Source organism: Typopeltis vanoorti, chromosome 16 (assembly GCF_054136105.1).
Source record: "Typopeltis vanoorti isolate ZY-2024b chromosome 16, IOZ_Tvanoo_1.0, whole genome shotgun sequence".
In the NCBI taxonomy this organism is placed as follows: domain Eukaryota; kingdom Metazoa; phylum Arthropoda; class Arachnida; order Uropygi; family Thelyphonidae; genus Typopeltis; species Typopeltis vanoorti.
In genome coordinates, this window is record NC_143564.1 from 11,070,917 (window position 1) to 11,098,508 (window position 27,592).

A 27,592-nucleotide genomic window follows, 5' to 3' on the forward strand; every position below is an offset into this window, starting at 1 on the left:
TCTTTAATTAATATACTTTATATGCGTTGTTAATTCCGTAAATTAATTACCAGTTATGTCTAACCAACATATAAGTCTTACTACTAGAAACTGAATATCCCCCCCCATTCAAATCTTTTGCAGCATCATTAAGCATACAAGTTAAAAAAAGCAATGCCTCCCCCCCCCCAAAAAAAAACAGACCCAAGGCACAATACTAGTGACTTTCCTTTTCCAGGATACTGCTCCCCCATATACACCTTGCTGATATCTAGCAGAGAGCTAATTTCCAATCCAATGCACTAGTCTAATATCCACTCAACGTATGTGATAATCTATCAAAAGCCATTGCAAAATCTAAGTATGCTACTGTGTGTCCATTTCCCCTCATCTAATACAGCTGTCATCTTATTGTAATAAGCAAGATTACTAAAACAATTTGTTGTCAACACAATTCTGGATCATGGTTCTCACTAGCCTCTCCAACACTTTAACCACAAAACTTGATACAGATTGGTCTATAATATGATAATATTCTTTCTTTGCTTCCTTCTCCTCTCCTTGCTCCTTCCCCCTGACGCTATCAGAGTATTCAAGGGCTAGTGGCGAATCTTTCCTATCTTGCTAAGTCATTTTGTCTTATGCAGCCACCGAAGGAGGAAAGCAAGCCTCAAAAGGTGTGGTCCCAAGCCCGGATAAATGGCGAGGGTTGATGTCAGGAAGGGCATCCAGTCGTAAAACTTCACTGCCAGCTCTAGCTATGATATGAGTCAAAGAGAAAATGATATAAGGGCTAGGGCGTACTCCTTAAGCGACACGCAGCCGCATCGCCCTACAGCTGCGAGAAGTGGACGAGGGCTACCGCATCAAGGGCGGGTGCAGTTAAAGAAGTGAGCCCAGCAGGTGGAGAGAATGTTGCAAGTGGGAACACTGAATGTTGGAAGCATGACTAAGGAAGGGGAAGAGAGGTGGAGACATGATGAGGAAGAGGGAGTTGGACATTTTATGTGTGCAGGAGACCAGGTGGAAAGGGGAAAAGGCGAAGGAACTGGGAAATGGGTATAAATTGTTCTACTCTGGAGTGAATAATGAGGGAAGAAATGGTGTAGGAATTGTGGTGTGTGGCAGAATGAAGGGCGAAGTACTGGAAGTGGATAGAAGGAACGATAGGATCATGCGAATGAAATTGGATCTTGGAGAAGAGCGGATGGTCGTATTATGTGTATATGCCCAGCAAGTTGGCTGTACAGCAGAGGAGAAAGATGAGTTCTGGAATGTGTTAGATGAAGAAATGAGGAGACTGGAAGAAAACGAGATGGTGATTGTCGGAGGATACTTGAACAGACACATAGGGAGACAGAATAGAGACTGTGAAAGGGTGCAAGGTGGCCACGGAGTGGAAATGATAAACCAGGAAGGAGAGAGGGTTGTGGACTTGGCAGTAGCATTTGATCTGGCAATTGTAAACTCCTTTTTCTACAAGAGGGAAGAACATTTGATAACATATAGGAGTGGTAACAACAGTTCACAAATTGACTACATTTTGACTAGAAGAAAACATCTTAAGGTTGTGACAAATTGTAAAGTAATTCCAACAGATCAAGTGGCACAGCAACACCGACTGCTGTGCACAGACTTTAAAATAAGATTGAAGATAAGAATCTCTGGAAGCCATGGGATGAAGACAATTAAGTGGTTTCGCTTAAAAGAAGATTGTTAGAGAGGATTTCGATGGACTGGAAAGTGTACAAGATTGGTGGAAACATAATTCAAAAGTAATCCTGAGCTGTGCAATTGAGGTGCTTGGTGAGACATCTGGAAAGATTAGAGAGCAGAAGGAGGGTTGGTGGTGGAATAATAATGTACAAGTGGCAGTGACAGCTAAGAGGAAGGCAAAGCAGAAGTGGGATGAGTCAAGAGTGGAAGAGGACAGAGAGGTGTACAGAGAGAGAAAGCAAGAAGCCAAGAGAGTTGTAGCTCAGGCGAAGGCATCAAGATCTGTATGATCAATTAGAAACAAAAGAAGGCCAGAGAAAAATTTTCTATTCCTCATCGAGATATAAATAAAGAAATAAAGAGCAAAGGACATCTTACACGTGAGGCAGATCAAAGAGGCTGAAGGAAGAGTATTATGGAGGGATGTGGACATAAGAAACAGATGGAGAATATATTTTGAGGGACTTTTGAATGACAAAAATGCAAGGACTCACACAGAAGATGGGCAGCCTTCTGAGAGGATGGTGCAGAACATCAGTAGAGTGGAAGTGACGGAGGTCATGAAGAGGATGAGGAATAGAAAATTGATGGGTCCTGACAGGATTCCAGTGGAGGCATGGAAGGCACTGGAGGAAGAGGGAATTGACCTGCTATGGGACCTGTTCATGAATGTTTGCCAACAGGAAAATATACCCGAGGAACGGAGGGGGAGTACTCTTGTCCCCATCTACAAGGGTAAAGGGGATGCACAAGACTGTAAAAATTACAGAGGAATAAAGTTGATGTCCCACACAATGAAAATCCTAGAAAGGGTTTTTGATGGAAGATTGAGGAAGGAGGTGGAGATTGCAAAGGAACAATTTGGCTTCATGCCTGGTAGATCAACAACAGATGCTATCTTTGGGTTATGGCAGATGATGGAAACGTTTTGAGAGAAATAACGGGAGCTACATCTGGCATTTATTGATCTGGAGAAAGCATACGATAGAGTGCCAAGGCAAGAAGTCTGGAGGTGTCTGAGGGAGAAGAAGGTTCCAGAGAAATATGTCAGGTTTGTGCAGGAGATGTACAGAAATGTGAAGACAAGTGTTCGGACCTGTCTGGGACAGACAGAAAGTTTTCAAGTAACAGTTGGCTTGCATCAAGGGTCAGCATTAAGTCCGTTTCTGTTTAACATTGTGATGGAGGTGGTGACAGAGGAGGTGAGAGAAGATGCGCCTTGGACAATGTTGTATGCAGATGACATCTTGCTGCGTGCAGATTCAAGAGAAGTGGGAACCAAACTGGAAAGATGGAGAAAAGTACTGGAAGAAAGAGGTATGAGACTGAGCAGAAGTAAGACAGAGTATGTGTTGCACAGTGGGCAGCAGCCAGGAGACAGATCTGGAGCTGGAAGGAAATGTCATCAGGAAGGTGAGGGACTTTAGATACTTAGGTTTAACAGTGGAAGAAGATGGAAGAGCTGAGAAGGAAGTGGGATGCAGCATACAAGCAGGTTGGAGGAACTGGAGGGAGATGGCTGGAGTGTTATGCGATAAGAGGGTGCCGATCAATCTGAAAGGCAAAATCTATAGGACAGTAGTGAGGCCAGCTATGACGTATGCTATAGAAACTGTGGCCCTGAGGAAAAATAACATCAGCAGGATGGAAGTAGCAGAGATGAGAATGCTTAAGTGGATGTGCAGTGTGACCAGAAATGATTGTCTGAGAAATGACTATGTGAGGGGAACAGTGAAAGTTACGAACTTAGGAGCGAAGATACAGGGGGTAAGATGGAGATGGTTTGGTCATGTGATGAGGAGGGAGGACGAATATGTGGGAAGAAGGGTCATGCAGATGGATGTGCAAGGAAGGAGGAAGCGTGGGCAGCCAAAGAAGAGATGGAAGGAACTGGTAGAAGAGGACTTGAGGATGTGGAGGAGACTCATTATCAACAGTGACCCCACTTAAGTGGGTGAAACTGCAGAAGAAGAAGATTCATTCTACATATATGGCGAAATAGACAGTTTCCTTTTGATTATTTTCTGGATCAGGTTTTCGTTTGGTTGTATTTTTGTAGATTTCCTCATTGCTCACTTTCTGTATCCAGCTTATTCTGAAGATCTTTCTATAGCACTTCTTCTCAAATGCCAATATCCTCCTTTCAGATTCTCTCAGGAGTACTAAGGCCTCGCATCCATAGAGCATGCTGCTGAAGATACAGGTTTCTACAATGCGCAGTTTAGTTTGCATCTTTATAGCTCGGCTCTTCCATATTTTGTCCATGGCTTTTAAAATAGTTGTTGCTCTGGCTATTCTAATTTTTATATCTTTTTTGAGGTCCAAGTCATGTGTCATCCAAGATATGTGAAGTGTTCCACATTTTCCAGTTGAAATCTGTCTATTGTAACTCTGTTCAGTAACTCCTGTTGTCCGAATATCAAAATGTAAAAGGCTGCTCAACTTTAATTATTTTTTAAAACTTTCTTATATATACTGTTCTTTTCTATATGATATCATATGCAATGGTCACTTCTAATTTTGAATTCACTGTACACTCTTTTATCCTGATCCAGCCTTATGATATCACTATCAACAATGAGGCTTTTCTTATTTCTTATCTTCTCTCTGCATGAACTTGTGCCTATCTTTATGTTGAAAGATGGTGTTAGTAATGATTAGTCCATGTCCCAAGCAGAAGTCCAGTAAATACTTACCATTATCATTAGCTTTGCTCTTTTCTCCAAATTTTCCCAAAATGTTCCTATATGCCTGGGTGAGATTCATTTCCTACTCTGCAGTTCAGGTCTCCGACAAGGACCACTTTTTCCATTTTATTTATGTGATCTTCCTGTTCTAATGACTCAAAAAATTCCTCCGCTTCTCCCTTAGAAGAACCTTCTGTGGGACCACAGGAACAAATACGTTTCATTGTCCATGCCCCATTTCAAAGTTTGTCCACATAACTCTACTTAAAACTGCCTTCCAATCAAGAAGTTTATTTTCATGTTTGGTATTGAATGATATTGCTACTCTTTCCTTTGCTTGATCATTATTTCCTGAAAATAGGATCCTATAGTTATTATTTAGTAATATTTGACTTTTTGCTTCTTTGTCTCTGTAATGCAAATTATGTCTAAATGATACTTTTCCAATTCTTCTGCAAGTCGATTTCCTTTACATTAATACTCCTTATAGTGATGGTTCCTATCTTCAAGTTCTGATGTTGGGTTTCTTCTTCTTCTTATGGATGTTGAGTTGAAGTTTGTTCCAGTAGCTGACTTTTCACTGTTCGCCCTGGTTCCTTGACAAAAACAGCAGAGACCTTGTTTAACTGGGCAACACCCCAGCCAGCATGAAATCTCATCATGTTATACTATCATATGCATTTGTGGTTTAAGTCAATAAAAAGTACAATTTTGTCAGCTACATCCTAAATTGCCAGCCCATCCTCATTTATTCATTACCCAGTAGATACCTATTAATGGGATGGCACTATGTGAAGGTGAGGATCGGATATCAGGTCAGAAGCCTCAGTCGGTTCTCCACATTCCTGAAAGGTAATGTGGAGGTCTCATAGTTATTTGGCTCGGACCCTTAAGCGATCTGGGGGGGGGGGGGGCATGGTTTTGTAAAATGTAGATCCTGCATTAGTAATTTACAGTTTACAATAGTGAATGCAGAATTAGATAAGGAAAATGGCTATATCCTGGATTTTGCAAAGGCATTGACAGAATACTGCTCAGCAAACTATTACAGAAATTGGAGCAAAGTGGAATGGATATGAAGCTGGTGGCATGAAAGGAAAGGGGGGGGTGCAAACAATAGAGATTAGTATATTGTGGAGTGGAATCCCAAAGAATGGGATTAACTACTGGAGTACCTCAGCTGGGACTGCTACTCTTTAATATGTATATGAATGATACAAAGATTGATTTAAAGTGGGATATTCAGTTTGATGATGATACAAAACTGTAGTGGACAACAGTCAATGAAGGAGCAGTGTAAATATCCTGCAGAATGATTTAAATAAACTGGCACTGTGGGAAAGGATACTAGTTATCAATTTAATGAAAAATGTAAGCTTATGCACTTTAGAATGAAAACATTAAATACTGTGTAGAGCATTGATACTACTGAATCACAGAAAATTAAATTAAATTATGGATTTTGGAGTAATGATGAATCGTGAGTTGAAGTACATAGGACATATTGCAAAAGTTGGCAAAAAAGCTCAAGGGATTACTTGGATGTTGAAAAACATACTAACAAGTAAAGATAAGGTAATTATTATCCCTCTTTACAAGGCTATGATTTGCCATATCGTGACTATTGTGCACAAATTTGGTCCACAAGAAACCTGAGTTTCTTGTGCGTCAGGAAGTGGTGAAGAGGATTCAAGAGACAAGTGAACAAGTTGGTGACAGGTTTGTGAAATGTTCCATATGAAGATAGGTTGAAGATGTGTGGGTTGCAAAATTTAGTTGATAGGAAGAAAAAAGAGGGGGCAGGATAAAAACTTACGCTATTAAAGGAGTTGTATAAGGTTGTCACCAAGGAAAATTTTCAATTATGACAAATCATAAGAGAACTAGGAATCACCCCTGAAAGCTGAGTAAGAGTGAGGTTAGTAAGGGTGTGCAGACTAGATTTTTTGTTTAGAGTGGTGAATGAGTGGAACAGATTGCCAGAAGTAGTTGTGGGTGTATTATTATTATGTAACACATCCAGGGAGTCTAAAGACTCATCGAGGGAGGACACCTATTCTACAACTCTCTATCTCCACCAACCGCAACTACCTTCATCATTTACACCAACGGCATCTATCGCCAACCATCACCACTATCCATGCCCATGGCAGGATTCGAACCCGCAGTCTTTTGGCTGGAGAGCGGATGCGCTAACCACTAGGTCAAGTGTCCTGACTGTGAATGAATTTAAGTATGATAGGTATTGTGTGCATAAAGATTAGTGTGGTAGGGTTCGTCCAATATGAGGCTTTTGACTCCATGGAGATACATGCATAATGATGTAATAATAATAATAATGTCACATTTACACCATATGACTGCAATATTTTTTCAACAGCATCTTATATATGCAGTCATATGGTGTAAATGTGATATTATTATTACATCATTATGGAAGTATTTCCATGGAGATGTTTGCATATAAAATGTATAATGATAATACTAGTTTTCTAGATCTACAAAACAAATACAGATGTTATCCTTTCGCAACATGATGTCACAACATGCCTTTAATGCAGTCCTGATCATCCTATTTGGCCTGAACCTAGCTTCTGCTTCTTCGATTTCACTTATATATAATAAGTATAATATAATAATTCCATAAAGTTCATGATAGTTTATCAATATACCATCAAGCACAGTATGGATACCTGAACATTATAGGAGTTAATGTACTTTTTTGAAATGAAGTTCAAAAAAGTACATTAACTCCATACACCAGGACAATGCAACATGATATCAAACACAAAATATTTGTACAAGGGTGGTCTGAAAAGTTATCGGCTTCGACCATAGATGGCGACACTATTAGCAAGATTTTTTTTTTCCTAAGTTCATACATTTGTCATAAGCATCCATGTGAAATTGCACGTCATTCTATTAAGTAATTTGTTTTATGCAGTTGTCTGAAGCAAAAGTGTTGTCTGTATCCTTAAAATGGATAAAATTGAGTATCGTGCAGTTATAAAATTCTTTGTAAAAGAAGGTTTAATGCCAAAAGAAATTCATTCTAAGTTCATAAAAGCTTATGGGCACTCTTCTCCTTTTTTGACAATTAAAAGAATTCTTCTGAGGATCCACATCTCAAAGGCTTTCAATTTATTTTGACAATATTTTGATATTTTTCAGGTTTTTGCTCCATATAGCAGTGTTGACCATATGTAGCATTTGGACAGCCTAATTCTTGTTTTGTGTGAATTTCCCTTGAAGTCAGAATGTTTTTCATGCTAATGAAGGTTGATCTAGCAATTTCTATTCTTCTTAACATTTCCTTATCACACTTTCCATTCTCTGTAATTAGTTGACCCAAATATATAACTCTCTACTTGATCTAAGGTATTTCCTCTGATCTTAATATTTATATCGGGTATTTTCCCTTTTTCTCTTGCTACCAGCATGGTTTTGGGTTATTTTGAAGTTGAAATTAAGTCCATATTTTTCACTTAGTTTCAGCATCTCTTCTAGTAGGTTTTGAAGATCTTTTTTATTTTCAGCTAGCAGTAATGTATCATCTGCATATCTTAAGTTGTTTATATTTCTGCTTCCTATGCTGACTCCTTCAAATTCTTGTAATTGTTGGAAGATATTTTCAGTATAGATATTTCAGTAAAAAAATCAATATATAATGTCTTTGTTTCATTTCATATCCTTTTAATTTCAATTTTTTCTGACGGCAAAGAATGAGTATCAAGTACCTCCTGCCCACCGCTTCTGCCATAGTAAAATCCTAAAAAATGTCACTGACATCTTATAATACTAATTAATGCATGAAGTCACTTATTTCTAGAATTTTCAGCTGTTTCATAGCTATTTTCAATACAGAAAGATAACCACAAAAAATAGAGAACAATTAAGTTGAAAGTGTGTAATATAGGGTGACCAGACATCTCTTTTTTAACAGGATTGCCTCCTTTTTTAGACGCTGGTCCCGTTGTCCCGACAAAACCTTAACGGGATGCTAATTGTCCCTTTTTATTAACTTTAGTCCCATTTTGTCCCTTTTTTGAATTCGTGGCAACTTTATTCTTGTATGTTTGAACCTGGAATCAGAAGATTCCAGGTTCAAATCCTGGCTGGCTCGAGTTTTTTCTCTCGCCATTTATTTATTTTTTGGGTGGCGCTAGTGTCCTTGGTAAATGTGGCGGTCGAGTTTAGCTAGTCTAGAAAACGTGTTTTTAAAGTTAAATATAGTGTGGCTTTTTGTCACAAATTATGCTGCAATTGTGCATCGGTTAGAAACAAGTGTCCTTCAGTGGTATTATTGTTTAGAACTGTGTTGTATATATTGTGTTTTCACTGCCGTTTGTTTCACTATAACAACGTGTAAAGATGGCGTCCAACAAGAAACGTACGTCAGCGGCGCGCAGGACTTCTACTACTACACGAAAGGCTGGCTCAGCGTTAGATTTTTCGCAATGGATGCGGTGCGGAAACTGCTACATGTATGCACCGAAAAATGTGAAGGATCTGTGGTCGGTCTGGCAAAATGAGAAGAAAGAAAATGTCGACGTATGTGAGAAGTGTCGGGATAGGCTGGAGCGTTTAGGAATGGAAGCAGACATCGGGACCGTAGCGGAAGAACTTCGGCGGGAGTTTATGAAAATGAAAAATGACCTTCATCTTCTTCATGAGGAAGTGGAAGTGATCGGTAAGGAGATTCTGGAAGTTAAAGCTGAGTTTAATGTGTTAAACAGAGAAATTAGGACTATAGAGATTACTTTAGCTGAAGTAACTAGAACAGGATTACATATGGGTGAGTCTTTGAATGATTCAGTAATAAATAGTATGGGAGTGATTGGGAGTCAACATAATAAAACCACAAGTGGCCTAGAAGAAATGAGATGTAGTGAGAGTGGGGGGGTAAGTAATAGAGAGTTGAGTAATGAAGCTGGGAGAGTCATGCTGAATAGTGTAGAGAATGAGTCCATGAGTGTGGACTTGAATGAAGTTAAGAGTGGTAAAATATATGGTGATTCTATGATTAAGGGTATGGAGAGTGGTATGCATGAGGAGTGCTGGGCTGATGGGACAATAGAAAGAGTGGCTTTAGCGATAAAGAGAGGGCATGAAACAGACAAGATGATAGTTATGGTGGGTACGAATGACCTGAGAGGTAGTATAAATCGGGTAGGAAAAGATTTAAGAACATTATTAGATATTGTGAAGAGGAAAAGTGTCAATGGGAGAATAGTGTGCGTGCTGCCTCGTTTTGACAATTACGAGTTAAGTAGACGAGCAATGATAATGAATGATATGATTGCAAGAATGTGCAGAAAAAGAGGTCTGGAGTTTGTTGATGTTTGGAGTGTGTTTGAAGGAAAAAGGCAGTTGTATGCTAGAGATGGACTGCATCTTAACATGGAAGGACATAAGCGATTGAAGGAGTTATTGTTTTCTGAACAGGTTGAAGTTATTGGGCAGGGAAACTAATATTGAAAAGGTTGAGTGTAAGAGAGAGAAACTTTAGCACTGATTGTGTATTTATTGATCCTTATAGGCAGAATAAATTGCAGAAGAGAGGGGATAAAAATCGGCATAGGACTACGGTAGTTAGTGACTTATATATCAGTTCTAAAGCCAGTACAAGATCTAGAGGGAATCTGCAATTTTTGTATACCAATGCTAGAAGCATTCGAAATAAGAGAGAAGAATTTTTGGCATTAGTCAGTGAAATCTCACCAAAAGTTGTAGGCATTAGTGAAACTTGGCTGTCAGCAGAAGATGTGGTCACTGGAATTGAATGTGAAGGGTACAGTATTTTCAGGGAGGATAGAGAAGATAGAACAGGAGGAGGAGTACTGTTGATGATAGCCGATGTGTTGCAGCCAAAGAAAGTAGTATATCATGATGATAGACATGTGAATGAGAGTTCATTTGAGGCAGTCTGGTGCGAAATAGTGACCAACGCAACCAAATATAGAGTTGGATGCTGCTATAGGCCAGGGAGTACGGGGGAAGATATTGAATTCATGCATCAGCAACTTAGTGCAATGAGTGAAGGCTTAGTGATTATTATGGGGGATTTTAATTATGGTGATATCAATTGGAAGGAGGAAATATCACGTAGCAAAAAGGAAATGGAGTTCATACATCTCCTACGAGATAATTACTTGAAACAGCACGTAACTGAAGGGACACGTGGTGTGAGAGTGTTGGACCTGGTTATTGGTTCAGAGGTTATATGCATAAGTAAGGTGTCCTCATTACCTCCAGTTGGTGAAAGCGATCATGTGGTATTGACTTGGGAGGTTGCAAAATCTGTGGATTTTTCTATTAAGAAGGGGTATGTACGGAACTACAGGTTAGGCAATTATAACAAGCTTCGGAGTGAGCTTGCAGCCATCCCATGGCAAAACATATTGCAAGGGAAAGATGTTAGCAGTGCTTGGGATAAAATCAGCGGGTATCTGAGGAAAGCAATATCAGATTGTGTCCCTATGGTCAGGAGGTCAAACAAGGCAGGCATTAGATGGATGAGCAGTAGTATCAAGCTTGAACTGCAAAAAAAGAAAATGTTATGGAGAATTTACAAGGAGAAGGGCGATCAGGACACCCATGAGCAGTACAAGGCTCAAGCTAGGAAGGTTACCAGCATAGTAAGAAAAGCTAAATCAGATTATGAGAAGACCTTAGCCAAAGAGATCAAGGGTAATCCCAAAGAGTTCTTCCGCTATGTGGCAAGTAAGAGGAAGAATGACTTCGGAAGGATAACCTTAGTGGGTGCTGATGGTATTGAGGTGACAAAATCAGATGTAATAGTCGAGTTACTGAGTGATCACTTCTCAAAAGTCTATCACCCAAGTGAGGATATCTCTATACCTATAGCAATACCTAATGTGAGAATTGAAGCTAAAGTATCAGAGGTATTAAATATATTGCAAAACTTAAATGCAAACACTGCGGTAGGCTTAGATGGAATATCAGCTCGGGTGTTGCGTGAATGTGCAAATGAATTGTCAACCCCTCTTACCTGGATATTTAATTTAAGTTTGAACTCTGGTATGGTCCCTAGGGAGTGGAAGTTAGGCAAAGTGGTTCCTTTGCATAAGGGTGGCTCTAAAACTGCGGTATTGAATTACAGACCAATCACCATCTCAGGAGTAGTGGTAAAAGTATTGGAAAAGTTGGTTAAAGACAAAATTCAAGAATGGGTGGATCAAGATATGATACTCTATAGAGGCCAACATGGTTTTGTTAAAGGTAGATCCTGCCTTAGCAATCTATTAACTATTCATAATAGAATAACATCCAAGTTGGACAAAGGAACTGGCTACACAGTGGTACTTCTGGATTTTGCTAAGGCTTTTGACAGGATACCCCATAGAACACTGTTACGCAAATTGGAGCAGATGGGAATGGATATTAAATTGGTGATATGGATAGGAGAATGGCTCAGGGAGAGATACCATAAGGTGGTGTATGGAGGAGCCGAGTCCAGAATGAGGCAGGTGACCAGTGGTGTACCTCAGGGCTCTGTGCTTGGGCCAATGTTGTTTAATTTGTATATAAATGATATAGGAAACGGCTTAAAGGGAGATATTCAGTTGTTTGCTGATGATGCAAAGTTGTGTAGTGCAATAAAAAATCAAGCTGATGTTGAAAGTTTGCAGGAGGATTTAAATAAGCTGGTAAAATGGGCAAAAGAAAATGGATGTCAGTTCAATGTGGAAAAGTGTAAAGTCATGCATTTTGGGATTAAAAGATTACCAGCTGTGTACTACATCGATGGAAAGGTACTCCAAGAGATTGATGAGGCTAGGGACTTAGGGGTATTGGTAGATAGGGAGATGAAGTTCAGAGGACACATTGCTAAGGTGTCCAAGATTGCACATAGGATTACTTGGTTGTTGAGGAACACACTGACATCCAGAGATAAAGAGGTTATTATTCCCCTTTATAAAGCATTGATACTTCCACATTTGGATTACTGTGCTCAGGTCTGGTCACCTGGATTCCTTGGAGATCAGGAGGCTGTGGAGAGGGTTCAGAGAAGAGTGACCAAGTTGGTGAGTGATATAAAAAATACTCCCTACATTGATAGATTGAGAGCTTGTGGATTGCAGAGATTGGTTGATAGGCGAAGAAGAGGTGATATGATAGAAACATTCAAATTACTAAAAGGTTTTTATAGGATTGATGCAGGGGAAATGTTTCAGCTGTGTGATAGTGATGGAAGAACAAGAGGTCATCTCTGGAAATTAAAGAAGAGTGTGGTTAACAAAGGTGTCAGAACAAGGTTTTTTGCCTGGAGGGTGGTGAATGAGTGGAATTCATTGCCTGACTTAGTTGTGAGCTCTTCGTCTGTAAATGAATTCAAGAAGAGATATGACAGATATTGTTTTGCTAGTTTGGGTCTCCCGCGATGAGTCTACTGACTCCATGGAGATACCCGTAATAATAATAATAATAATAATAATAATGTTCAAATAGGGAAAGGATAATGTCTCTGCTGGTAACATGTGATAGCTTGATATCAAAAACATGCATGTTATGACGATTATCAACCGTTATGAACACACTCTCTCTCTGCAACAGGACAAAAATGCTGTAACCAGTTGCAGAACTGCTGCATCTGGGCAGTAATAAGGTTACTTTGTCTACCATATCATTGTTTTGTGCTTCTTATGCCCATCTGTTAGTAAAAGTTAAAGCGAGTAGTGCAGGTGGTGATATTTCATCCAGATTTTAGCAGATTTTAAGAATATCCCTTTTTAAAAGACGATGAAACAACAAAAAAGTTGCAATGTACTGTGTGTTATTTGTTTTTTTCAATTGAACATGGAGGTCATTCTGGTATAAAAACAAATTGGCAGCCGCTGCTCGCAGTTCAAGTCAAGATGTTACATCATTTTTCACGAAAAATTCAAAAGGGAAATTAACTGATGAAAGTAAATAAATGCCTTGCAGCTCAAGAAGGTTTGTTTGCATTTCATGCAGCAAAACATAATCTTTCTTTGAGGTCAATGGACTGCACCCTCTGCAAGTGAGAAATTTATTTCAAAAGAAATTTACATGTGGGCAAACAAAGTGCCAATCAATTTTAGTGAATGTCCTGGTACCTTATACAATGCGAGAAATAGCAATTGAATTGAAACAAGCCAAATAAGTGTCAATTGGTAGACACATCAAACAACAGATTTGAAGTTGGTACCTGTTCTCATTAGGTACTTTAACCTGTATACCTTTATACTGGATGAAGTGATAGACTTTCAGAACATAACAGGAGAAACAGCAGAACTGCTTCTAAATCATATACTGGATATTTTGTAGAAACAGCAGCTGACTGAGAAAATTATTGCATTTTCTGCAGATAACTGCAACACCAACTTTGGTGGATACAAACGAGGTGGTTCCAACAATGTATTTTCAAGATTCTACAGAGTTAAAAATGAACATTCATACTTGGCTGTGCTGCTCATGTTGTTCATAATGGTGTACAGATAAGTGCTGATATTTTGCCTATTCATATCAAAACAAATAAAATATTTCAGTATTTCCTCATTTACACCGTGAGAGTAGAGGAATTGGAGAATTTCTAAACATTTACAGAAATTGAATACAAGCACGTTCTAAGTAGTATATAAACAAGATGGTTATCATTGCCATGTATGATGGACTCAGATCTAACTTTTTATCACAAAGTAAATGCCCTACATTGTTGAAATCATTTTTCAGTAACCAACAATCAATACTTTGATTGTTGATTACTGAATAAATCAATATTTTCAGCAAAGCCAGCTGAAAATATTCTCAGCAACAATAACAAAAATAGGAAGGGAAAATAGTTCGGCAACCGAAATGGTAGAAGAATTGGAATTGCTCAGACAGAAAATTACAAATAGGAAAGCTGAGAACTTTCAAACATTTAAAATGTCATCAATTATTTCAGAGATCAAAGATTAGGGCATCTTTCATGAAAAAGAATTTTTAGGCACTAAAATTTACTTTGATACTTTCCTTGAATATTTAAGCAAATGGACTTATCATTTCCAGCCATTGAAAGCATTTCACTGGATCAAGTTGCAAACTCCACTAACTTGGGCTGAAGTTGCAAGCAGCCTAAAAGCAATCAGTGATGTTGACAGCAAAATATTCAATATCATTGATTAGGATGAATTATTTGATGAAATCAGCCATATGAATAATGTTGTGAACTCGGAAGAATGGACGGACACAAATGCTGAAGTGGAGAAAAAGTGATGTGACGTGTTTAAGGAACTCCAAGGGAAAAAATTCCCTATAAAAACATACTGCCAGTTATTGAGTGTGTTATGGCAATCCCAGGAACAAATGCAGCTGTAGAGAGAATTTTTTCTGTCATGAGTTCTTTGTGGTCTGATGAAAAGAACCACTTCAACAGACTGTGAAAGCAATAATTGTGATCAAGACACACTTTGACATTTCGTGTATTGAATTTTATGAGTGCAACTTGAAAGAACCAACACTTCTGGAAGAAATAATGTCTTCATATAAATATAATAATAATGATAATGCTGAGGAGTGCTTAAGGATCAAAGCTGTATAACTGAGAGGAGACCTCCACGTAGCCTTTAAAGGAATGCAAAGAACCGACCAAAGCTTCTGACCTAATGTCCAATCCTCGCCTTCTTGTGGCGCACCCCGTTAGGTATCTACCTGGATACGGAACGAACGAGGATGGGCTGGCAATTTGGGATTTAGCCGACCAAATTGTATTCTTATTGGCTTAAACCAAAACATAAATAATGGTACAACATGACAGAATTTCATGCCGGCTGGGGCGTTGCCCGGTTAATATTCTCTAAAACATAAGAACAGTTATTACTAAAACAAATGTCGCACAATTGGCATTCATGATAAGAACTTTAGGAAACTTGATCTTCTGAGATCATACTACATACAGCAGCATCGATAAAGACCCAAATCAGTCACATATCAATTAACTCAACAGTCTCTTAGATGAAGTTCATTCCTGGGTTCCATTTTGAACAACATATTCTCAACATTTTTTCACTTAAACCATAGATTTGGTACAGATATGTCAATGATGTTTTTGCCATATGGATTTGCATGTTTTGCCTCATCTTCATGTTTTTATTCTGTGTCAACCGAATTGCAGTCTACATTTCTCAGAATATAGAAAACCAACTCATACTAGCAAATACATTGATTCTATGTTGTTTATTATTTTAACGGTATAATAGAACACAGAAACTAAGTAAATAATTAATTTATTAACTTGATGCTGATATTTCGCTGGTATTATAACCAGCATCTTCAGAGCACAAAAACACTGTTTGTCACAATACGCGAGACTAAAACAACATGGTGTATTTCAACAAAATTGTAGCAGCAACACAAAGACTAGAGTCCTGATTTTGGCACCCTCTATCTGGGAAAAAAAAAAAAAAAAAAAAAAAAAAAAAAAAAAAAAAAAAAGGTATCATATATTACTAGAGTCCTAGAAAAGTGCTAGTTTTTTCTTAATATGACTGTCTCCCAGATCTTCGGCAAGTTGATACAGCCATATTTGTTGAGATTTGGAGTGTGTTTTAGGGCTTCTGTCGCCTCTAAGAACAATCTCTCTGATTTATATGGGTTTCTGTGTGGTACTTTTGTTTTTCCAGTTGATCCTGTGTGCAGGGGTATCCAGAGCATGGTCTGCTAGGCCCGACTTCCCATAATGATATTTCCGGACATATCGTTTATGTTCGCTGATGCGGATATTCACAGTTCTTCCTGTTTGACCGTAGTAGGCTTGATTGCATGAGCAGGGTACTTGGTAGACTCCTGGATGTGATAAAGGAGGAATGCTGTCCTTGGGTGAGCGGATGAGGGTGGCTAATTTGCTACATGGTCTGAATGTAGTGCGTAGTTTATGTTTATTGAGAATTCTTGAGATCTTTTCGGATGTACCTTTAATGTAAGGGATGGTGACTGTTTTGTTGTAGTTCTCTGTGGTGGATGGTGGGAGGGGTTTCTTAGGAGTGTTTAGTATTTTGTTTATTTTTTGTGGATTGTAGCCGTTGGCCAAGAAGGTGTGGCGTAAGTGAGTCAGTTCAGCAGTGAGAGCCTTGTCATTTGAACAGATTGCTCTCGCTCTATGGGTTAGCGTTTTTAATATGCCATATTGTTGAGAAGGATGATGGTGTGATTGTTTGTGTAAGTATCTGCCTGTATGTGTGGGTTTTCTGAAAACTGAAAATGATAAGGAACCATCTGGGAGACGTGTGATGAGTGTATCCAGGAAGGGCAGACAGTTGTTGGCTTCCAGTTCCATAGTAAAGTGGATTTTTGGATGTTGGCTATTTAAATGTGCTAAGAATGTTTTCAATGTCTCAGGGCCATGTGGCCAAATAGCAAGCACATCATCAACATAGCGTAGCCAAAGTGTTGGTTTGAGAGTGGCTGTATTGATTGCTTGTTTTTCCAGGTGTTCTATGTAAAAGTTGGCTAGGGGGGGAGAAAGGGGGGAGCCCATGGCTGTCCCATCAATTTGTTTGTATATTTTCCCTTTCCATGTGAAATATCCTGCATGTATTGTGAATTTGAATAGTTCAAATATATCAGGGGGGAAGTGTGACTTCAGTAGATTGAGGGTTTCTATTAGTGGTACATTTGTGAATAGTGAAGTGATGTCAAAGCTTACTATTAAGTCTGAGCTTTTTAGGGTGAGGTGTTGTAAGATGCTTTTTAGGTGTGCTGAATTTTTGATAAAGGAGGGAGAATTGTTAGTGAGAGTGGCTAGTAGCTTCGCTAAATGTCTAGCCAATTTGTATGTGGGACTATTTATACTGTCCACAATTGGGCGTAGGGGTGTGCCTGGTTTATGAATTTTTGGTGATCCATAGATCCTCGGTGTTTTAACATGGAAGGGTTTGAGTTTGTTAACTGTGTCTTTGGGCCAGGAAGTGACTTTTTTTAATAATTTTCGTGCCTTATTCTTTTGTGTGTTGGTGGGATTGCGATCTATAATTTTGTATGTTGACTGATCTTGTAATAGTGTGTGCATTTTGTTTTCATATTCAGTTGTGTCCATCACCACGGTTGCATTTCCTTTGTCTGCTTTTGTTATGGTAATCTGGCTGTTGTTGTGTAGCTCTTTTATAGCAATGAATTCCTTATGTGGGATATTATTTTTTGGAGGCTTGGACTTGATTAGGATGTTGGCCACATCTAAACGTATGTTGTTAGCCTATTGTTGGAGGCAGGTCGTAAATTCCTCGTTCGATGGACGCCATTATTTCGGCTTTTGGAACTTGCTTGGGAGTTAAGGCAAAGTTGTGCCCTCGACTTAAGCGAAATATCAGCATCAAGTTAATAAATTAATTATTTACTTAGTTTCTGTGTTCTATTATACCGTTAAAATAATAAACAACATGTTCGACGAACACATAAGTCTGTCCACACATTGATTCTAATTCATATCATCACCCTTGTCAGAAATGTGGTGTAGTCAAATCTCTAATCGACAACTCATAAAATATTTTCACCCAATTCTCTTCTAAACAAGGACCTTGACTTTAATATTGAATTTATTCAATATTAAAGTCAAGACTTCTTTGCCAAACTGATCTACAAGTCTCTTTCTATCCAGTTCATAAACTAAATACATTCCTTATCTCTTCAAAAGACAAATATCCTCCTCTTTCTTATCCTTGAGTGTACAGAATCCCCTGCTCTTATGCCTTATGTTATTATGGACAGACTGGTCGTTTTGCACAAATCCATCTTGAAGAACATCAAGAATATATTTCACTTAAGGTGCTAAATCCAGTTTAGCAAGCCACATCTTATCTACTAAACACAAAATTCAGTGGAACAATACCAAAGTTCTACACAAAAGTTAATTTTTTTTCTGGAAAGTCTAAACAAAGAAAGCTGTGAAGCACACAATCACAATTCCAACCTTAACAAAAAAAAATGCCTTAAACATTCTCAAATTTTGGGAAGTTATCCTAACTAATACTCATCATTCATGTGCTTCATAAAGTGTAATTATTTATTTAAATGTAATAATATTTTATTTTATTTCCTGATATTTATTAACATGTAAAGTTACTCTGTAGTCAATAGCATATATATGTGCTTTAAATTTAAATGTTCTCCCCCCCCCCCTCTTTTTTGCGGTTATCTGCCAGTATTGAAAATGGCTATGAAACATAGACAAAAATTCTACAAACAAACAATTTTACATAAGTGGCCTCCATCATTAATTAGTATTATAATATCTTCCACTTACATCTCGATTTTTAATTCAGTCAGTGATGTCTGTTATAGCAAACAAACTAAAACACCTGGAGTTGGTGGAGAGGGTTTATAGATGACTGACTCAGTTTCTGGTCTCTGCAAACATGGAGTATGAAGACAGATTGAAAGAATGCAAACTGAAGAGCCTTATGGATAGGAGTAGGAGGTAGGGAGGGATATGATCGAGACATAAGTTGGTAAGTAGTAATTACCAGATTAATGTGGATGAGAGATTTTTCATTGAATGTCTGAAAGACAGAGAAAGAACAAGAGGCCATTCCCTGGAAGCTGTATAAGAATAGTGAGAGCAAGGGTTGGGGAATATATTTTTTGCATGGAGAGTTGTGGTGGATGATTGGAATGTATTGCCTGAAATTTGTGGTGAGGGCAGAGACAGTGAATGCATTTAAGTCACGGTATGATGAGCAGAGCATGCGAGACTGTGACCTCCCATGATAAGTCTCCAGACTCTGTAGAAGTCAGATGATGAAATAATAAAATTTAATCATGTAAATATACTGCAAAATCCTGAAATACAGATTTCCCAAAAGCAATTTATTCTTGAGAGCTATCTTCTTTCCTTCCCAATATACACTACAGCAAACTATGCATTATAATGAACTACTTCTTTGGCTTCTAAAAGTTTGGTAGTGTAAGTATAGTATACAAAAGATATATGAATTGTGCATGTGCATTTATAAGAATATCACAAGACATCTGATTATCTTAGTGATGTGAGAACAAATTTTTCCTCTTTGACAGATACAACATGCTTCACATATTTCCTATGTAAAGGTTATAAGTTTGTCATTCAGATTTTCTTCAGAGCAACCAATATTTTGGTGTTTTATAAGGCTTGGTGAGTGATCTTATAAGATCACTCACCAAGCCTTATAAAACAAACCTTCCAATATAAAACTATTTCTTTGGTCCCGATGAGATCCCTCTAATGAGAGTCAACTTTAGAACTTGTACAATTGTCATCTGTAAATTGAGCAGTTTATAGTAGTCTTTGAGGAGGAAGTAATCATGGGAAACTATTTAAATATAACTATGCTCAATAGAAAAAAAGTAGTTTCATTATCAAATAGTTAGATTTCTTAATACTGTGGTCCTAGTTATTTAAGTAGTTATTCTCTGAAGAATAGGAAATGTCATTACAGAATCACCAGAGAAACTAGAGAATGAATTAGATTTCCAAAATTCAAATTTTTGCAGGATCTGTACCTTCTCTCATCTAATTTTCATGTGACATTTTATATCCGTATGATATTTGCATAGATCATCCTTTGTTCTTGGCAGATAGTCAGTCCATATCTGTTAAAGATAAAAGCATGAAATTCCTAGAAAATAAAACTGACTAAAAAAACTGTGTAGTACATAATAAAGTATATGAAATATATTCCATTATTAGAATGTAATAATGTCATAATAAAATAAATTCAGATAGCTCACCATTCATATACTGAAATGTACCACCTGTGTGAAAAGAATACATTTCACTGTTGTCAGTTGAAAAACCTTTTCCATTCCATTTCTCATATATGTCATTCTTTTGTGTATCAAGTACTGCTTTATGTATGAAAGGTTCTGTTTTTGAAGAGTTTATTAGATTTTCATTTTTTACTTTTATTAAATCTGGTCTAAAGTTTTCTTCTACAGCATGTACAAGAGAGGAAGTTGTATCTTTGCTCTTGGTAGAATCAACAGGAATTTCTAGTAAACCATTTATTAAATGATTTGCTTCATTAAGTTCATCCAGATTTTCTTCTGGTATATCTTCCAGTTCATCGCATGTGGAAACAGAATGGTCTCTACTACAAGAGGAAAAGAGTAGCATATCTTTAAACAAAATTGGCTCTTTGCTTTCATCATCAGTGAAAGTATTAGAAGATAGAGGATCACCAGTTAATCCATTCCCCACCTCTTCTTTTTCAGGAACAGTTATACTTTTCATCACTAAGCAAAAGAAAGAAATGCATGCAAAAAAAGGCCATGCAAAAACTAAAATAACAAAAACATGCAGGAATCATGCAATATGAAAAGTAATAAAATAAAGCATAAATGCATTTAAATTATTTAGAGCATGTTAGAGAAAATTTTAATGGCTGAATATAAGAAAATCAATACATTATAATAAATAACATGCAATAATAGGTAAAACTTAAGTAAGGCAGCTAATATTTATGATTATACATGCATTATATAATTTGCAAATTTAGATTTATTGTGAAGCTGAAGTGTGTGTGTGTGTGTGTGTGTGTGTGTGCGCGCGCGCGTGCGCACATACATACACTTATATTTTCATATGAAAATATGTATATATTTTCAGTATGTATACACGTTAGCATGTGTGTGTGTGAGAGAGAGAGATATGGTAAATTGAAAAGTCTAACATTTTTGGTGAATTACAGTGTTATGAACATTTCATAATATACAAATGAAAGATGAATTCTTAATATGGTTTTTATTTCTCCAGTCAATGGCAATATAGCCATTCAAACATGGCTCTCCTATCAATATCTGCGACAGATGATTAATAAAGAATGCAACTTTTTTTGGTTCCAAAATGCCAAATGATTAGATTTTTTTATAACAATGCAATCTAAAAAATGATCAGAGTTTGATAATATGGAAACCCAGCTCTTGAGATTAAATATATATATATATATATTTTTTTTGTCATACCACTTTGGGTTTAATAAGCAAGGTGCTGGTCTTGTACCAGAAAATGAAAATCATTTATCACTTAAACACTGACCAATATCCATGACAGCAGAGCAATTTGAGCTCAGAATTCACAGGTTGAAGAGCATAGAGTATATCTACTTGCCAAGCATGCTTGGCCTACAGAAGGAGAGTGACAAAGGACTTCCCCAATAATTGAAGTACAGTCGCTCCAGATCATTTTACATGGCCAGACAGTGAAGTAGAAAAAAGTCATGAAGTAGAACTTCTGACTGCAACAAATACTGAAATATGTCAATATGATCCAGAAATGCTGGGCTGGATGGTCAAGTGGCTAGTGCATCTGTGGGTTTGAATCTAACCATCTACACTGATGCCTGTGATGGTGTTTAGGAAGTAAGGAAAGCAATTTCACTGTTCAGTGCGAGACCATCACGCTACTTATTTGAGGTTTAAAGTGTTCTGAAAAAAGTTCAATAGTTGGTCTCTAGAGAAGGGTTTCTAGGGACTATATTAAAAATAAATAAATAAATAAATAAAACAAAAAATTATATCAAATTAATGAAAACAATATGAATAAACCTCAGCCCACTTATAGTATAAGCATATTATAAGTCTACAACTTTTCATGTGTTAGAGTCACATAAAAAAATTTACAGCACACCATAAAATCAAGTGGGAAACTGGCCAAAAAAAAAAAAAAAATCCCTTCATTTGCTGTCCCAAGGGCACTTCAACATTACCTTTCAAAGCAACCAGATCGATCATCACCACCGACAATAGTAAATTTGTGTTTAAAATGCTTGCATCACAAATTTATTGCCTGACATAAAAAGCACTAATCACTGCATACAGAAGCCATCTGCCAATAAATGTCATAATGTGGCATTCTGAATATTAAATTATCAAATTTAAAAAAAATGTTAGACTTTTTGATTTACCTTCATATATAAAAAATGTATCATATGTGTTACTTAGTTAATATCAGCAGTTTACGTAAAACATACCAGAGGATAGTAATCTGTTTATAGGGAACCACAAAACAAAGCCAGATTCAAATGTTTCATATTTTATGAGGAAGCATATAAGAATGTACATTATTACAAATGAAAATGTTCTTAATATTCAATGTAAATAATATTGTGTATCCAATTCAAGAGTACATAGCAAAGAATTTTTGTTTTTTTTTAATAAAATTAAAATTGGAATACTTATTATTTATCAAAAAAAAAATCGTTTTAACTGTTCAAATTCAATTCTTGTACATAGGCTTATATATTGGTTACTCATAATGACTTAATTTTTCAGAAAATACCGCATTTAATTTACTGAAAAATAACTCACCCTCGCATATACCTCACACCCCTGAGTTTATTTTATGAAAAAAAGAAATCAAGTTTTTCATATACCTCACACATGAAAAAAAGTTTAAAACTTTAAGAAATAGATACCGAATGTTGTTATGGCAGTTTCAGATATTTTGGAATTCAATTAAACAGAATCAGCATTTCAACTCAAATCATCGGTTTGCCTTTTTCGTTGAGTCACGTTATCTTTTTGTTTTTAACACCACACTAATCATATGCACAAAGATGGAAGGAACCAGCACAGGAAATGTGAGAGTGAGAACATTCACTTCTACTCAATCTTGGATTGTGTGGGAGTGGACTAAGAGACAATCATACGAACTGTGTGTGTTACTGGATTTGGAGAGCTTGGGACATGATTTCACCAGAAATAATTCATTTAATTGCAGAAGCATTGTAACTAAAAAATTCAAAAATATAGTGCATGGTGAAGGTGAGCGGCTGATCGCATAAATAACGTTGATAATTAAAATTTAAATGCATTCATTTTATAAATAATAAATACTGAGGATTTAATTATAAATATCAATTTAGATTTTTCCTGAAAAATTTTAGTTTCCGAAAATCCCCGCATATATCTCGCAATACGATTTTTAAACTCCAATTTCTTTTTTAATTAATTAATTAATTTTTTTTTTTTTTTTGGAGGGGGAGTGCGAGTTATATTCGAGTAAATACGTAACATCTACTGGAATATTAATTATAAAAGACTTTAATACCTTCCTATATTTCGTCAATGTTACATTGCCATCATCAGGGATCACAACTGGCAAAATATAGAAAGATATTAATTAAAGTCTTATAATTAATATTCTAGTATACATTGTTATTTCCTGAAAAATTAATAGTTATGAGTAACCAATGTACAAGCCTATCTACAAGAATCACTATCATCCACAGAGATTCCATCATATGCAAGACCATTCAATACAGCAAGTTGAAGATATCCAGACAACCTTTTTAAAACACTGCTGGGATAATGATGTGATCCCAAATTGTGTGAAATTGAAATAATGATTTATGTCACCAAAGGCTCTGTGCATTTATAGATGCAGTAGCTTTGCTCTTCTAAGGGAGTAGATTGCTGACACCTGCACTTTCCTGGTTGACACTAATGAAGCTATCCGTGCATTAGAAGAAGAGTTTGCCATGACACTGAACATCAATCTCTGGATGATCCATCCCGATATCTTGAACACTTCAGCAGACAAAGAATACAATGTTGGCACATTAAGAAATTTGAAAGTCTACAAAAAACTCAGCTTTGAAACCTCAACTACCACTAATGCGGTAGTAAAACTATCATTCTTTACCCTGAAGCTTGAAGCAATTTGTGCACTCACACGTGGCCATAATTATGCAATAGCACCTAAAAAAATTCCTGCAGAAGAAATAATGATGCAAGTAGAAAGAGGTATCCTACAGCATGCCCAACCATACTGCCAACAACATCAGACTGGATGTAGCTAATGTTCTCACCCAAGCTAAACCATCACAAAAAAAAAAAAAAAGAATTTGAAGCTCTGCAAGAAATTAAAAGCAACAACAAAATAGTAATTACCTAAGCAGTAAGGGAAATGCCATTGTGGTTTTAAACCAATCAGATTACTCAGGTAAGCTTGATCCTTATGTCTAGATCGTTCTACCTACCTCCCTATAGACTATGATCCCATCAGAACACTCCATAGGCTCCTTAAAAAGGTTACCTGTTGGCCTGTGGAAGTTACAAACAGACTAAAACCTTGTAACTCTAAACCCAACCCCAGATATATGGACTACCAAAAATTCATAAACAAAATGTGCCATTATGTCCCATTGTGGAGGATTGATTCTTCCACATACAAATTAGCCAAACATTTAGCCAAAGTGCTCACACAATATACTGGCAATATACATCTTCACACATTAAAAACTCAGCCCAGCTTAAAGCCAGTATAGAAAACTTCACACTCCAACACACTGACAGTGGTCAGTTTCGATGTTTCCTCCTTATTCACCAGTGTCCCACTCAAAGATGCCTTAGATCTCATCCAACCCAAATTTCGTCCTGATATCTCAGCACTATTTCAGTTCACCATGAACTCAGGCTATTTCATTTGACAAGGAAAATTCTACAAACAGATAAGAGGGTAATTTCGTCCTGATATCTCAGCACTATTTCAGTTCACCATGAACTCAGGCTATTTCATTTGACAAGGAAAATTCTACAAACAGATAAGAGGGTACAGCAATGGGTTCTCAATTTTCTCCACCCCTGGCCAACTTCTTCTTTATGGAGACCTTTAAAGAAAAAGCATTAATCTCTGCTCCACAAAAACCCACTGTCTGGCTATGCTACCTGGATGATGTGTTCTCCATTTGGCTGCATGGCCTGGATAAACTTCACAATTTCTTAAACATACCTAAACAATCAATACCAGGGATCCAGTTTACCTTCAAAAAGGACAACAGTCTACTTTTCCTACACACTCTGATTACATGCCAGCCTGATGTATTGATGCCATTCTCTGTTTACAGGAAACCTGCACAAATAGGTAGATACATTCACCAGCAGTCACCCCCCTCCAACAATATGGGATTATATAACATGGCAAAATTAATCAGTTCTGATAACAGTAACCTAACCATAATCTTGGCCATATCTTTAACACTTTCTTAGCAAATGGCTACAACCCCCCCCCCAAATCCAAAAAATATTAAAACCATGTAACTACAACCCCTCCCCCCCACCCTCTCTCTCCCTTCAGAGCAGAGATTACTCAAAATCTATCACACATCTGAAAAACTGACAAAAATCCTATGGAAATAAGAACCTCACAACCAGTTACAGACCCCATAAGAAATTTGCATCTCTTATCCACTCCACCAAAGACCAGCCACATCCCCTAGACCAGTGCTTCCCAAACTTATGAATGTAAAGGCCCCTTTGGAAAAATTAAAATATTTCATGGCCCCATCAGAAAAAAAATGGTAATACAGACATATATTATTATTATATTTATTGTATTTATATTCAATATAAAACATACACAGCGAATATTGCAAAAATCAAATGAAAATATTACACTTTTAGCATCTTACATACACATTTGACAGGGCACACTTAGTCTTGAAACATTTTAAATTTGTTTTCATTATTTCACGGCTCCCCTCAACAAAACTGACAGCCCTTAAGGGAGGGTTGCGGCCCACAGTTTGGGAAGCACTGCCCTTGATTACCAAGAGTATACCAGGTCCCTTGCAGTTGTAAACTGTCCTACTACAGTTAAACAGGCAGGACAGCCAATATCAGAATATATACATACACACGGACTACATCTCGTTCCCTCAATACAGCCCGCTCACCATGCTTTACTCCATACACACCATGCTTTGGACACCCACTGCAGGATAAGCTTGAAGAAGGCCACTCTATTATGATGCTTGTGAAAACTTCATGTGAAACTTCATGACGTTGTCAAGATCTTAACTGCTCTACTAGCAAGCCTGTCTCTCAAAGTTTTGAGATGTAATAGTGATTTTTTTTTGAATAATGAATATTACATAACTTTATATTTTAATTACAAAAGCTGTACATTGTTTACCTTTGAACTCTGCATTCTCCTGTTAACTTACTATGACTGAGACAAGTAATTAAACACATGACTCAAGTTTTGAACACAGTCAACCAACATATTCTTACTTACAGAACTCAGTTCCACTTACCTGCCCATTCAGGCAATCTATTCAAGTCCTCCTGTAAGTCCATAACATCTGCTTTTTTTTTTTTTTTTTTTTTTTTTTTAAATATCTGATCCACACACAAAAGATCACAAGACTTATAGAATATTAGTGCCCTGTGTGGGCAAGAGGAACAGAAGAAAGGAGGAATCTGTTCACATTTTGCTTAAACAGCTGAGGATTGTAAACTTTGGGGAAGGTGGAGTGAGGGAGACTGTTCCAAAAGACAGCAGTAGATGGAATGAAAGAGGTGGCAGTGAAATTTGTTCAGTGAATTACAAGATGGACTGTAAAAGAATGTTGATTAACAGTGGCTCTTGTTTTAATGATTTTGGAGGAGAGAGTGGAAGAATAATGGTGGCTAAGTTATATAGAGCACTGTCCATGAAAGTATTTGTAGAAGACACAAAAGGCAGAAACTGAATGTCTGTGAGAGAGGGATCATTAATTAGCCGGATTGCACTCTTCTGGATAGAATCAAACAATCTTAGAGAGGATTTTGGTGCACCACTCTAAATATGGGAGCAATATTCCATGGCTGGGCAGATTTGAGGTTTGTATACAGTTAGCAGCTGTAAAGGTGTGAGGTAGTCTTGCGTGAAAAAGTACACTAAATTTTTTGGCAGGTGCAGAAGCTTTAGTCAAAATGAGGCTGTGCAAGGAAAAATTGGAGGTGCAGGTCAATCCAAAAAGAGAAGTCTGATCTGCTTCACTATGCATCATATGCATATCACCAGATAAACCTATCCCAGTATCATTAATATACACAAATTGAACAACAATGGTCTCAAAAACTGATACCCCTGTGGCACACTAGTGACGTGCCTCTTTCAGGATTCTGCATCCCCATATACAACTTTCTGATACCTATCTGACAGCTAGTCACTGATCCAATTCAAAAGTCTGTTATCTAATCCCATCCATTTCAATTTAATTAGCAGCTGGTCATGTGGCTGTCTATCAACATGATCCAACATTATATCAACATAATTGTTGTAATTCTACTGCTATCTACTTCTTTTCATTGGTATTTTTTTTTATGGTGCTTATCTTTCATTTCATCGAGTTTTTAATTGTTCCAGCAGCTAACTTTTCATGAATTTCTTGACACCGATCTTGATTACCTAGTGATATCAAACAGTGTATTAAACATCATCACTGTAC

At 37.2% G+C, this 27,592-nt stretch overlaps 1 protein-coding gene across 5 annotated transcripts in view; it reads right to left on the reverse strand.

Moving 5' to 3' along the window:
• The window catches only part of LOC150097846 (uncharacterized), a 452,334-nt gene that overhangs the window by 168,875 nt on the left and 255,867 nt on the right, over positions 1 to 27,592 (reverse strand). For 4 of the 5 annotated variants that reach the window (XM_090406149.1, XM_090406147.1, XM_090406146.1 and 1 more), the window contains exon 11: positions 20,109 to 20,612. The exons of the other annotated variant lie outside the window; for it this stretch is intronic. In XM_090406149.1, the coding sequence (XP_090262275.1) occupies positions 20,109 to 20,612 (504 nt within the window). The remainder of the gene's footprint in view (positions 1 to 20,108; positions 20,613 to 27,592) is intronic. 5 annotated transcript variants of the gene reach the window in all.